At 35.5% G+C, this 14,948-nt stretch overlaps 1 protein-coding gene across 4 annotated transcripts in view; it reads left to right on the top strand.

Annotated features, from left to right (window-relative positions):
• Positions 1-14,948, top strand: part of Khdrbs2 (KH RNA binding domain containing, signal transduction associated 2) — a 496,703-nt gene that overhangs the window by 445,556 nt on the left and 36,199 nt on the right. For all 4 annotated transcript variants that reach the window (XM_076915127.1, XM_034522053.2, XM_076915128.1 and 1 more), the window contains one exon: positions 3,058-3,116. In XM_076915127.1, coding sequence (XP_076771242.1) covers positions 3,058-3,116 — 59 coding nt within the window. The remainder of the gene's footprint in view (positions 1-3,057; positions 3,117-14,948) is intronic.

The following is a 14,948-nucleotide window of genomic DNA, read 5'->3' as shown; positions in this document are numbered from 1 at the left end:
AGTGGATATATATATTATATATATATTATATATATTCATATATATATGAATATTTATATATATATATATATATATGAATGCAGATCACTTGAAGTTCTAGTTATAGGTGGTTGTGAGCCAACTGACTTAGTGGCTGGGAACCTAAGTTCTGTAAGAAGACACTGATTCTGAATCATTGAGTCATCACTTGAGCCCAAGGTTACATCATTTCTATTAAGATATATGTATGAAAGAAGATACAAATGTTCAGTTACCAGCTGGTGCCATTAACCTTCTAAGATAGAAAGATGGGGAGAATTATCTATCATTCAGCATTTTTTATTAGCTACTGTGTAAATATTGAAAACAGTAAGAGTGGGCTAAGTAATCTTATCTTTTATAGCTCCTTCTGCTAAAATTATAGTTGTTCACTATAAATTGCATCTTGGGAAAATAAACACAATCAAATGTCTCTATGTTTCTCATTACTTTCTGAAGTATAGACTTTCTTTCTATGCCTTTTCTTTCAATAAAATCTTAGATACTTGATCTATTTATATCTAGAGGATTCTCTTGAAGAATAAGATCCATAGTCACAAAGCACATCATTTTATTTCCTTCTTATTTCCTTTTTACCTAATATTCAATACCTCTGCCAATCCTCAGATCTTATATACCACTTGATATTTAGTATGAAATCACCTTCTTGTCATTGTGCTTTCTACAGGAAAGGATTCAGGGCTAGGCATGGAGCTCATTGATGGAATGCTTGTTTAGTAAATTCAAGCTCTAATGTCAATAAAAGGAATTAGTAATACTAAGATATTTAATTCATTAATATTCAAGTAGATGACAATGGATATAGCTCATTTAAAATGGATTTTTTAGGCAAAATGTGATATTCATAACTAAAATATAGACTTTTCTTTCTTACTATAGAGCTTATAGTAACAGTAAAATGTAAGAATTACCAAAATGATAACTTCTAACTCTTGTATATTATTCTGAAAATGTCCAAGTTGCATTTCGCCCAAGTCCATAATTACCCTCCTATGGACAATGAACTCCTGTATGTCATAAATCTGGAGAAGTTGTCATATGCCAACCAGTCCTATAGAAAATCAGTCTAGGACACTGGTAGATGGTATAAAAGGGAGAAGCAAATATGCAAACCTAGAAGCCTAAGCATAAGTGGTAACTAGCTGAGAACATAAGCATATGGTCATTGTGTGTTTATATGATAACAGGCTGTGACTGGCAAGTGCCAAGAGGAACACGCACGCCATATGTGGCTAGATGCTGGTTGGAATGACCAGAGACCCTTTTGTAAATTGTGTAATTTACAAATAAGGAAAGAAAGAGTAAAAATGTTTAGGAAAAGCATTTTCTACATAATAGATCAGCAACTGTGGAGATGCTGGGCAGTAGTATATCTTCATAATTTAAGAACTTTCTATAGTATGGTGTGCCCGGAATTGAATAAGGAAAGGGGAAGTAGTGGAGCTTGTTAACAGATTTTTACAACAGTTTTGCCTTTTCTCCCTTAAAGAACATTGGGAAGACATCTGTAGATTTTGAATAGAGAACACAGATGATTTAACATATTTATAAAAATGACTGCTATGTAGCAAAATAGAAAAACAAAAGCGAATGGGACACAAAAAGCAGTTAGCGGTAGGTTGAATTATTCGAAAGAGTAATAGAGAACTCTTTTGCAACAGCTGCAGCTTTGGAAATGTTGGGGCATGTTCAGGTTGTGAACATATTTGCAAGTAGAAATGACAGAATTTGCCATTTAGGTTGAACATCACACATGAGATAAGGAGAAGCCGACATATTGCCACTTGAGTGACACTGACATGCTTCCACTAATAATGATAGAAGAATGTGAAAGGAACAGGCGTGAGGTGGGAAGAAAACCAGTTTCATTTTTGAATTTGTCAAAGTGCAGTTTGACAAGCAAATAGAACTGGACACGAGACCGTCACATACTTGAGAACAGAGCGGAGGTTACATAGGTGGAGATATAATTCATAAGTCATAAGAATAGAGTGCATGTTTAAACACAGTCACTGACGACCTCGTTTTTGGAGTTTTAACAGAAAAAAAGAGCATTTCTAATAAATGGATGAGACTTGGTTGGGAAATGAAAAGCTTACTAATACAGAAAAAAATGAAGAAATGAGTTGGAAATACCTCAAAGCAAGGGGATCATGTGAAGGAGCATAAGTGGCTAATGGTGTCACATGACTTTAAAGAAAAATGACAATGAAGTGTTAATGTATTTGAATACATCAGGATCCTTGTAAGAATTCTTTCAGTAGAATCATCCCAATAGCAGCCGATTTCATCAAAAGGAAGCTGGAAAGTGTGCCTGAAAACTCACAGGGAGAGAACTAATCACAACAAAGGATGGATGTTAATTAAAAATGGGTCTGTGACAGGAAAGTAGCAGTGCTGAAGGGCCAAGCAGGAAATGACTGTGAGAGGAGGAAGACAGTGTGATTCTTTTTAAAAAAAGAGAAACAGAACCCAGTACCATTTTCATATTTAGTGAATGTGGAAATACTGAAAGAAAGTAAATAAATGAAATAGTTGACAAGTCTATAGACTAGAAAAGAAGATATATATTTTTAAACATGTCAATAGTAAAGGCAACACATCAGATCATCAATGTATAGAGGAGCATTTGCTTAAAAGTAGACTCTACATCTTTTCTCTCACAACTCTTGAAGTCTTAGACTTGCGTTTGAAGGGAAATTTAATGTGTCCAATAGGAAGTTGGAGGTGAAGACCAACTTTAAGATTCCATAAATAAGTAAAGGTAGAGATAGATAGATAGATAGATAGATAGATAGATAGATAGATAGATAGATCTACTTAGAAAAAAAGATATATGATGATACAATCACAGTGCTTCTTATCAATAACCTTCATTTTAATCACTAAGTACTTGTTTCAAATTGTGTTTTGTGGCTGAAGGTGCTTAGGCCACATTTTGACTACAAATTTCATGTGAAGTCCTAGGTTGATTCTCCTGAATACAGAATCACTGATTCCTGTCTAAATCTGTTGCAGTGTGCCTGAATACTATGACTACGGTCATGGAGTAAATGAGGATGCCTATGAGAGCTACGGTAAGACCTTTTCCTTACTATAGTTATGAGATCAGAACACCCATCTGTCACTGACAACTCAGAAATTATTTCTGTGTCCACAACACTGTCCCATTTTTACAGAAGTGTCCGCTACATTGATTTATGTAATTCCACAGTAAGATTTTACTCACAGAACCAGTGCAGAAAATTGGACAGATCAATTTTTATCAAAATTTCAAAAGAAATTAATCACAATCATAGATCATTTTTGCAGCATTGGTGAGCAGCCAGTAGTGGTGCCATGTTTCAGCATGCCCATTGTCTAGTCTTTGGTGTAACCTCGATGTTGTGTTTTTCCTTTTGTCACAAGATATCAGTATAATCTACATTTAAAATGTATTTAGACTTGAAAGTGCAGAAATATTTTTATTATTTAATGATTTCAAATTATTTCTTCATCATACGTAGCTCTTAAAATTCCAAATAACATTTTTCTTGTATGTATTAAGAAACAGTCAATAAAGTATTAGTCTATAAAGTTGATTTCAAAATGTAATTATTGAATTGAGTATCACTAAAAAAAATCATCATATTCTGTCTAACAAATACTGAGTGCTTGTGATCTATCAACATAATACTGCATTTTGACAGGTTGTGTCTGATTCTATAATGTGCTTATTTAGCAGTGTTTCCTTAAAAATTACACTTAGAAATTTATAGTCTTGGATTTTTGTTAAAATCATAACAAATTTGCCTTCTTCTGATGGAGAATGAAGAAGACAATGAGTTTGAAACACTCATGTCATGAAAGAGTAATGCTATATCAGGATGTAGAAAGAAAGGCACAAATGGTTGTACGATAGAGGGAGGAAGGCACAGGAGACCAGCCAGATAGGAGAAGGAAAGCAAAGATGGTCATGTTGGAAAGGGGGTAGATGGTCAGGTGGGGGAAGGAAACCACAGATGATCAAGTGGAGGAAGGAAAACATAAAGATTACAAAGAATGAAGTCATGCTCACAAACAGTCATTACTCAGTAATTCAGTGCCACATCCAGCAAGAGGACATATCACTATGACCATATGATGCCCTCCATATAAATTCTTACACATTTATTCATTTTATGTGAAACATATTAAGCAATTTATGACAAAGGGGAATCAATGTAAGAGTAGAGCTCTGAGATTTTTCTCTTTTTATACATCATGAATAGTTGGAACTTGACTCAGTGTTACTACCACATATGGGTGCTTACTCTGACTCAGGACTAAGTAAATCCTAAGGAAGCCTAGATCTAATTTAAATGACCTTGATTAGAAATATGGAATCTGGGAGTACAGGTTACATTAGAGGGCTTGACTACAGGTTCTGAGTAAAGGAGCAAAGGAGAAGTGGGGAAGAAAAAAAATGTTATAAGCTTATTTTCCATATAAAAGAGTCTCTGTCAGCATCCTCTAGAAATGTTCTCACACATCACCTGCATTTTGGAGACAAGGAACTTAGGCTGTAGCATTAAGTAATTTTCCTTTGTCGAACAATTAAGATGACATTCTATCCTCAAAACTACTAGCAATGATTCTGGAAGCAAGAAGAGAATCTAGCACTTTTAATCTTAGCAAGCCACCGCTACCCATTTAGGTTGAAGTACATGGCTAAACACACGAGGGCATCCACAGTTACCTGGGTTCAACAAAAAAAAATAACTATATTTATCTTTTTCTAAGCCCATCTCTACTTGAGCTGGAATCAAGCAACATGCTTCGTCCAATTTATGCTGAAGATGATCGATAAATAAAATACAAACTCAGCTTTTCTGCTTCTCTCACAGAGGATGCTAGGGTGTAGCTTTCTTGGGTCGATTTAAATCCAGGATCATCTAACACCAGCCACCTCCATCATTCTCCTCAAGTTTAACCCAAATGAGATCAAAGTCATGTACCTAAGATACATCAGAGTTGAGATCAGTGCCCCCATCTGCTTTAGCCTCTGTGGATGGGTTGAACAAGGATGGCCATATATTTGAATAATTTGTCCCTAGTTAATAGAATTGTTTGGAAAGGATTAGGAGGTGTGGCCTTGTTGGAGGAGATACACCACTGGGGACAGGCTTTGAGGTTTCAAAAGACACATGCTATTGTTATTCCCAGTGAAATATCTCTGTTTCCTCTCTCTCTTTCTCTCTCTCTGACTTGCTTACCAAAATGTGGTTCTCAGCTGTTCTTTACTCCATGAACTTCAACCCTCTGAATCCATAAGGGCAAATGAAACACTTTTCTTTTTTAAATTGCCTTTGTCATGGTTTCTTATCACAGCAATAAAAGTAACTGTGACAATCTTTGAGATCCATCTCCTCTATCTGTCCCCCAAAATGTGGTGATGACATTGCTAAGGCAACCTGTGGTTGGAAGGGTCTCAGGAAACAGCATCATAGGTGACATCATCAGGAGTGTTGTGGAAGCCCAGCTAGTTTAAAGGCAACAGGAGAGTATATTTTGCACATAGGTACAGGTAGGTGCAAGCTTTGTGATAGTTTACATGGTATATGTTTTTATATTGCCCCATTGTTTCCTGTTTATAAAATGGATGGAAGCATACATATTGTACCAGATTACAATCTCTATGAGTTTAGAACCAAGAACTTAGAAAAACAAGTGTTCTGAATTGGTATAATGCTGTACAAAGTTAGACATTACTCATTTGAAAATGTTTATTAAGTGGCTATTACATGTAAGTATTATTCCAGTGTGGAGAGACTAAAAATCTCCTGAAACGTTTTTTTCTAATGAGGAGATATATTATTATTCATGAAATGTCTTGAGATTTTCAGTGCAGTCATTATTTTTCACATTTGGCATGTCAGTTTGAGGAAAATAGCTTGCATGTTTTCTTTATGGAATCACGTGCACTGGAATCAGTGCTACATTCGGTGATGTGTACCAGGGTGGTTTGTGAAGAGATGAAATATTAGTTTCTAAATGGAAGAAATTTCAATTATGGAATGGACCAATAAAATGAACAGATAGTTCTCAGAAGAAGAAATACAAATGGCCAATAAACACTGGAAAAAATAACCAACATCTTTAGCCATCAGAAAGATGAAAACTGAAAATACTTTAAAATTTTATCCTACCCATCAGAATGGATATGACAACAAGAAATGACAACAGATGCTAGTGAGGATGTGGGGGAAAGAGAAACCCTTATTCACTGCTGTTGGTAGCATTAACATGTAAATTATTGAAATACTTAAGAGATTTCTCAGAAAAAAAAATGGAAATAGTATCATCACATGGCTCATTTTGTATCTCTGTAGAATATATATCCAAAGGACTCTAAGTCCTATTACAGGGACACTTGAACCTCAATGTTATTGTAAGAGTGAAGTTCTGAAGATTCTAATGCACTCATATTCTGTGTAGGGGAAAACAAGGCCTGAGAAAATGACAAGAAATATAGGGGCTCAGCACCATAATATCAAGGGCTAATTTATATATATATATATATACATATATAATGAGAATTTAGATTTGGTATAGTATGCGGTATAGCAGGTTATCAGGATTATGTTGGTAATTGTGGTTCTTTTCTTATGACACTTGCATCCAGAATATATAATATATATATATATATATATATATATATATATATATATATATATATATATATATATAATGAGAATTTAGATTTGGTATAGTATGTGGTATAGCGGGTTGTCAGGATTATGTTGGTAATTGTTGATAAGTGGTTCTTTTCTTATGACACTTGCATCCAGAATATATTTTTTATTATTGAAAATAACTTTTTGATACAATGTATTCTAATTAGAGTTTCTTCTCTTTTATAAAATAAGAAGAAAATATAGGAAACACACACAGACAACGATTACTAAAACAAAACATAAAAACACAGAGTAAGATGGTAATATTTACAAACACAGGAGAAGGTTGACCCAAGTGCCCATTCAAGTCAAACTGTAAATACCTCCCTTCCATTATCATCCTTTAGTTAATGAACTGTAGACAGTCTTGTAAGTTAATACAAGTCTTTGTTCCAAGCATACATGTTGCATCCTGGCTTTAATTTGAATTAGTAATCCTTCCCTTTTACAGTTTGGTTCAGTTGTATGATGGACACCAACATTGAACTCCATTGATTTTGGTTTTTGTTTGCAAAATGTGTAGTCAATTTCCTGAAATACTCCTTTACCCAAATAGCAATGAGAGGAGTTGACAGTAGGTTGGCCCAGATAGCTCTGTCTCCTAATGAGGACAGCAGAGAGAACCAAAGAACTGTGAGTGAGTATCAGATTGTGCTTCAGAAAGGAAATTCACAGATAGAATCTGCCTTCCAGGGTTCATGTCCACAGCTGGTTTGAAATAAATAGAAATAAATATCCAGTTCTTCCCATGTGACACTTCAGAGCTGAGATACATTATAAGTATGTTTTCAGTTTGTTGGTGGACATTTGGAATGTATGCGTTCTGAAAAATTCATAACACTATAGAATGGCTAACTTGAGATAATTAACATAAACATTACTGTGATTTTTATTGTATTTGTATGTGTATGTATGCATGTGTGTGATAACTAAATATTTACTGATTTACTCCATTATTTTCAAGAATGCCACATCTTGCTACACATCTAAGACTAGTTTCAAACTGTGGATTCACATGTTTCTCCTGTTACACCCAAGAAGCTGGGACTCCAAGTCTGGGCCTTTATTTATTTACAGTCTATTTTGTTTATCATCAGATATAAAGTTTTTTTCTCTTTGGGTCCCAGGTTTCATTGCTACAGTAGGAAATAAAAACTGTATATTTTTAGGTAATATTAAATATTAAATGCTTTCATTGCAACACTATAATATTAAATTTAAATAAAACTAAATATTTAGATGCATTGATTATAAAAATTATATTACATTCAGTGTATTATCAGATCCATTTTTATTAAACTAAGATTTTGTTACATTTCTATACTGAATTGATTTTTAGAGAATGAATGTTTGACTAATAACAGTTTAAAATCAGCTTCTGCACATCTAAGATATTTTCTAATTAAATCAGAATTACTAAAATTACTTTGGATATGTCTGAATAGCTCATAATTCAACGGGGATGTGTTTTAATTACAGGGCTTAGCTATGCACTGCTTCACATAAGAAACACCCTCTTCATTCTTTCTGAGATTGGCGGCTATGAATGGACACCAATATTATCTTCTCAGAGGAAAGAGCTGTTTATTAAAATGTATTTAATGTATGAACTGGAGAGCTAATTATGCATTCATTCATTAGCAGCATCTTAAATGACAGCTGTGTGTGGAACCAAGGAAGATAATATTAATACAGCCTTGAATGAAAGCAAAAGGAAAGTGGGTGCTGTATTTTAATCCAGGGCACCCAAGTACCGCACTTCAAGTTGATTGCAGAACACGAACATCCTCATTTTGTGTTTAGGAGCGAGATGATTATTATCCCAGTGTGAAAATAAGCCTGCATTGATTAATCTGTGAAAACAGCTAAAGAAAATGAAGCCAGCTAGCATTTATGCCAGCCCTGGGATTGAAGAACAAAAGCCTGCTATATTTAACAGTCAATAGAGATACACATTTGAGAAATTGATTTTACAAAAGATGAGTTTTCTAAAATTACCAAGAATATAAAAGTCACTGAAAAATATAATACATGCATACAATTTGTTTGTCCTAGGACTGAATATTGAGATGTTTATGTGTTCCTGAGAATAATATCAGTTATTTCATCTTAATATAAAATTTTAAAGTCTATTTTTAACTGAAAGACAGCCCACTGAAATTGTGTTCCTAAAGTATCTTAAAGTTCTCATAAAATTAATTTTAGAATAAGCTAATTTTCACGTGTATTATTTGATAGAATGCAATTATGTAGATATCTCCTACAAGTAGCCTGATAGTACATCATTTCCTCTAGAGGTGATGCAGTCTAAACAAGCAAGGATAGTAGATCACTCAGTGAGTTAAAGTGCCTGACACACACGCTTGTCAACATCATATGGGATCTTCAGAACTCAAGTGAAAACTGGACACTAGCAATCACACAAGTCCCTACTCCAAGATGTGAGGAGACTGTAAGGAAGGAAACACTATTTACAGGCCAGGTAGGCTAGCTTATTGAACGATGAAGAGACCCTATCTCAAACAAGATGAAGGACAAATGCCTTAAGGCTGGTCTCAGATCGCCAAAGGCTGCATACCAGAGGTGAGCATGCACACGCGCGCATACGTGCGTGTGCACACACTCAATCATACACACATATGCACACGTACATGTACCAGAGTCTCACCACTTCATTGCTTATCTAGTAATTTTACATTAGTTTTATTTAAGATCTCAATTTTGCTTTGAATTATCCACTCTTAATTGGATAGCTTTAGGCCAACTGGGAGCCTGCTTCTGCCTATGTTAAAGATTGTAAACTTTTATTACCTTGGTATGCTTAGAAAAAAATCTAATTCAATCAGCTAGCTTTCTCTCTTGATCAGTTGTGTCAAAAACCTTTTGTGACAAAGAATAGTGGTAAGGATTATTTAAAAGCTCTTTGGATACCCCATGTAGCACACACATGTAATCCCGGTGTTTATGAGTCTAAACTAGGAGGGTCTCATGAGTTCAAGGTTAATTTAGCATACACAGTGAGTTAGTGATATTTTCTAAATGGTTCCCTTGTAAGCTAAGTTTAAGAGTAGGCAAAATTGTACTTACATCTTGGGACCAACCAACAAACATGAGAACAGGATCCTTTAGAGCAGATCATAAAGATTAAAGCCTGGTTTTTGTTTCTTTGTTTGTTTACTAACTGCCATGTTAAGTGTCTTTCTGAAGCCAAACACTGCATTGTAATATAAAATAGAGGTAGGTGAAGGAAACAGGCAACTAGAAGTTTAGTTATCTTATCAATGAAGGGATGTAACCATGTCTACCCTCTTCACTGAACTAAAGGAAAAGATTATAACATTAGGTTACCATTTGATTCTGCCCTGTGTTGCTTCTCATCATTGTGTACTTTTCAAGTCTGAGGATGAATTCCACAGCTTTTGGTAGAATTCAGACTTCGACAATAAAGAAAATATAGCTTAGATTCAAGTAAGACAAACTTCTAAATTGTGTTCAGCTATCGTTCACTATTTCATTTTCGATGTTCTATTATGTTAACTCTTTTTCAGTTGTCTTTTTGACTCCCTTTTTATTGAGGTCAGACCTGAACTCTACAATAAGAATATAGTTCACTAAAATCTATAGGTCTTCTGTTGTATATGGGTGAGTCAATCTGTTACTGACAGAGGATTTGAACTACATAGTAATTTTCCGGTAAATCTGAACTTAAAAAATACGACTTGCTTAAAACCATCACACCACACCGAAAGAGCAAAGGTAGAAAGCTGTATCCACCCCAACCTGCCCCTGATCTACACTTCACTTATGATGGAGGAGATTTTTACCTTATTGGAAAACTGTGAAGATCCCTTATGATTCTCTAAGACTGTATCTGATGCTCAGAAAGTGGCAGGGTAATGAGTTTCAAAAAATGGCAAAACCTCTAATCTTAACATATGTTTTGGGAAGAGTCTGGAACCAACCTCTAAGTGTCTGTTTGAGAGGAGCTTTGTATAAAATACTTTACAGTCTGGGAAAGTCTTACTCAGCCACACAGCCATGTTCTCAGGAGTCATATTCTTAAGAATTTGACAATGGAGATTAGTTTGTGTTCCCTACTGGCTTAGTGTCTTCAAGGGGGGTGAAAACTTAAGAAGACTTCAGAGGAGGAAAGGTCCACTTGGGCTCCTAGGTTGAGGAAGATCTTAGCAGAAGTACATGATAGAGTGAATGGAGACAGATAGATAAACAGAAAGGGAGCGATGCGAAGATCTATCTCTCTGGGTGTGCCCTTACTAACTTATTTCCTAGAGCATATTCAGCTATGACTGCATTTGTGGGTTAGTCTGGTGATGAACTTAAATCTCTGGAACCAAGCAAGTTGCAGAAGTCCTTTTACTACCAACCAAGCTTCTATCAGCATTGCCCTGAGAAGAACACTTAATATCCAAATCACTACCTCACCTTAGTTATGAATTTTGCACGTTGATCTGCAACTTGACCCAAGTGAGCCATATGAGCGGCCATTCTTTATGGTGGGTTTAAACCGCTTTTCTCTTCTGAGATTCTTTTTTTTTAATTAATCATTTTATTTGTTTACAGTTTGAATGATATTCCCTGTCCTGATTACCCCTCTACGACCCTCTATTCCATCCCTACCCACTCACCCACTTCTGCCTCACCACTTTAGCATGCCCCTTCGATGGAGCATCAAACCTCCACAGGACCAAGGGCCTCCTTTCCCACTGATGTCAGACAAGGCCATCCTCTGCAACATATGTATTTGCAACCATGGATCCCTTCATGTATACTCTTTGGTTGGTGATTTAGTCCCTGGGAGCTCTGGGTGGTCCAGTTAGTTGGTATTTTTTTATGGGGTTACAATCCCATTCATCTCCTTCAGTCCTTCCCCTAGGTCTTCCACTGGGGTCGCAGGCTCAGTCCGACAGCTGGCTGCAAGCAACTGCATCTGTATTGGTCAGGCTCTGGCAGAGACTCTCAGGAAACAGCTGTAAGCCTTTCTTGGCATCAGCAAGTGTCAGGGTTTGGTGTCTGAAAATAGGATGGATCTCTAGATGGGGCGGTCTCTGGATGGCCTTTCCTTCAGTCCCGCTTCCATTTATTGGACCTGTCTTTCTTCTGAGGTTCCTTTGTGAGTCCCAGAAATGCAAAGATATGCAGAGAATGACCGATGCATGAACACATTAGCTTAGCCCTCGTGATAAAACGTCTCCATGACATTATTTTTTGGACAGGTTCAAAATGAATGTGATGTTTTAAATCTACCTACTAAAACTCAAATATTAAAATTTTACTTTTCCATTTAACTTTAACAACATAAGATTTTTTAAAAAGTGTTTTGCTAGTTCCTGTATTTCATGCTCATCCAGAGCCTAAATGTTTAAAATATCTGGACTTTTTTTTGCAACTTTAAAAATTATCTAGATTTTTTTCCCACCTTGAAAGCTCCCCAAAGTATCTAATTTCACTGCAGAAATGCAAGCACATTACAATCTGCATGAGGCTTAATGGGGCTGAATCTGCTGAGCAGAGCCTTTAAGATAGAAAAAGTGAAGGTCATTTGAGTAACAGAAAGAGTGACCCGGATGACTTATACTCCAAAGGAAGTAAAATGCTCCTCAAGGAATCCGACTGTCATGTGACTGACATGAACTCCAGGCATTCTGGGAAGCTCAAGTTTTGAGGTAATACGTTACTCACTCACAACAATAAAAAGAATAACATTAAAAAGAAATAACACTGTCTCACATATAGACACACATAAATCAAGTTGTTAGCAATATCTGTGCTTGATTTATTCTGCACAAGTGGCTTAAAAATGCCCCCCTTGTTTAATAGCAACACTGACTTACTTTACATCTGTATTGTTCTGCTATGTGTTTGCCACTGTGCAAAGTTCATTCCCTAATAGATCTTAAAAGCCACTTTAGAAATAAGTTCAAATAATACAAACTAATTAATGTAGAAAAGTCTTTAGAGAAAGAAAAATCTGAGATAGGTTAAGTAAGACCTGAGTTGATAATGGATTTCTAGATTTTCTCAGAAAACCTTTTCTTCTTCTTAGAATAATATATATATATATGTATATATATATATATATATATATATATATATATATATATATTAGAATTCAGTCTAACTCCAGCTAAACAATGAAAGTGATATATATATATATATATATATATATATATATATATATATATATATATCACATTAGAATTTAGTCTAACTCCAGCTAAACGATGAAAGTGAGTGGCTCCCTCCTCACTACTTCTCTGAATATTTTCCTAAAAGACAAGTTAAGAAGGTGTTATGATCCATGAAGTTCTGCACGTTTTTCTCTGAGTTGTCCTTTACTGTGTCTGTTGTCACAACATGAAATAGCAGCTGATGCATAGGAGATTTGATGCACTTTGTTATTGATAAATAAATATGAATTTACTTCATATTTTATAAATTTATGGTATTCTAGTCATTTCAGTGTGGCAGGAATGTACAAATGCCCTCTTCGAAAAGTAATTTTTGTTCTTCATTTATTGTATAGCCCTAACCAAACCAGTGTTTCTCACATAGCAATCCCCTGGTACTGCACACACCATGTTTCCTGTTACTTTCAAAGAGACAGGGCTGGTTTATGACTTCACTGTAAGGATTTTTTTAAGAGACATCTTGCAACAACAACATGTGACTAAAAACAATTGGCGATGAATCCTAACCTTGTAGTAATTTTGAAGATATTTTAAAACTCCAGTGTCTAGTAAATAAAGTCCCGAAGGAGCAGCTAAATTCCAAATGCACTTCTAAATTTCATTCCTCGCTCACTCTCAAAACCTCCACCTAAAGGCACCTTGTGCTTCTTCGCACTCTCGTTTCTGCTCTTAGCCCCCAGGAAATTGCATACTTGCCTGAGCTCAGGATGACTTTGAAGTATCTTTTCTGTCTCTGCTAGTTGCATTAAAAATATAAGATTGACACGAAAAGAAATAACAATTCTCCAAACCTCAATTCACAGCTGTTACTGACATTATGTACAAAGCAGAAGCAAGGCCCTGATTAAGAGACATAAACCCTTGGTTTCCTCTATTAGTTAAGGAATCTTAGAAAGTCGCAAGCTTGGGTTTGCTGAGTAGGAATTCATTCTTGATACTTGCTTAACTTCATATTTCAGTTATCGTAAGCTAATAGTATTAGTCATTGTCCTAGCTTGAAGCAAGGAGGAAAAGCATTGTGTTAATTGAAACATAAAGTGATACAATGATTACCTTTTGTGAAACATGATGCAACATTTAAAGATAATGCGTGCAAAGTCGTCAAGTACTCAAAATCAGTGACATGCATCCTCCAACAAAGCTGCATCTCCTAAGCCTTTTCAAACAGAACCACTGCCCGTCAATCAAAGATTCAAATGTCTGAGAGTGACATCTCATTCAAACCACCACAGTTTTAAATAGTGAATACAGAGCATTTCGATCAAGAATATCATTTATCATAATGATGTCAACTCAGAAACATTTAGCTACTTAGATGCAACCTTTTTCTAATATTGATATATGTTTGATTGTTTTTATACTATCTTATACTGAAATTTAAATTTTAATATCCTGTTTTAGAAACTTTTCAAAACCTATTACAAGGAGCACCACAGAGCAGATGGACTACATCAGTTGCCCTCTGTGGAGATCCACTAGTAGATATTTTCTTTGATTCTACATGTCTATCATTTTATTAATATATCTTTCTTACTGGGAGTTGTCTTTCCATGTCTGTTGTCTGTCTATGAATGCATAAATTCTGAGTAATGGACCTAGATAAGCTAGTTTCTGGAATCATATGGGTTGACACCATGAATCCACCTGTAAGCTATGGTGAGGAAGAATTGGTTCCTTTTCTGGAAACACAGAGACTTTACAGTCTCTGTTTCCCACACCTCTCAAATACTTGGCTGGCTTTTTATTTCTGGGTTCTTCTTTGGAGGGATAGGCTCTTTTATAACACTAAGGGGTTTTCCTAGCCTTTTAAGGGCCATCCTATTTTCCGTGTAGCTTACGGGAAAAAGATTTGAGAAATCTTTCTGTACATACTTCCAAACTTCAACTTTCTCTGCTCTGTACCTTTGTCATCTGAAGTTTATCATAGTTTTAACTCTGGACCAAATGAGAGGCACTGAAAATGTACAACACAGAGATCCTGCACCGCGGTGCATTTCAAGAGACG

This window comes from Arvicanthis niloticus, chromosome 17, assembly GCF_011762505.2.
Source record: "Arvicanthis niloticus isolate mArvNil1 chromosome 17, mArvNil1.pat.X, whole genome shotgun sequence".
NCBI lineage: Eukaryota > Metazoa > Chordata > Mammalia > Rodentia > Muridae > Arvicanthis > Arvicanthis niloticus.
The sequence above is the reverse complement of the archived record's forward strand: the minus strand, read 5'-3'. Positions and strand labels throughout refer to the sequence as shown.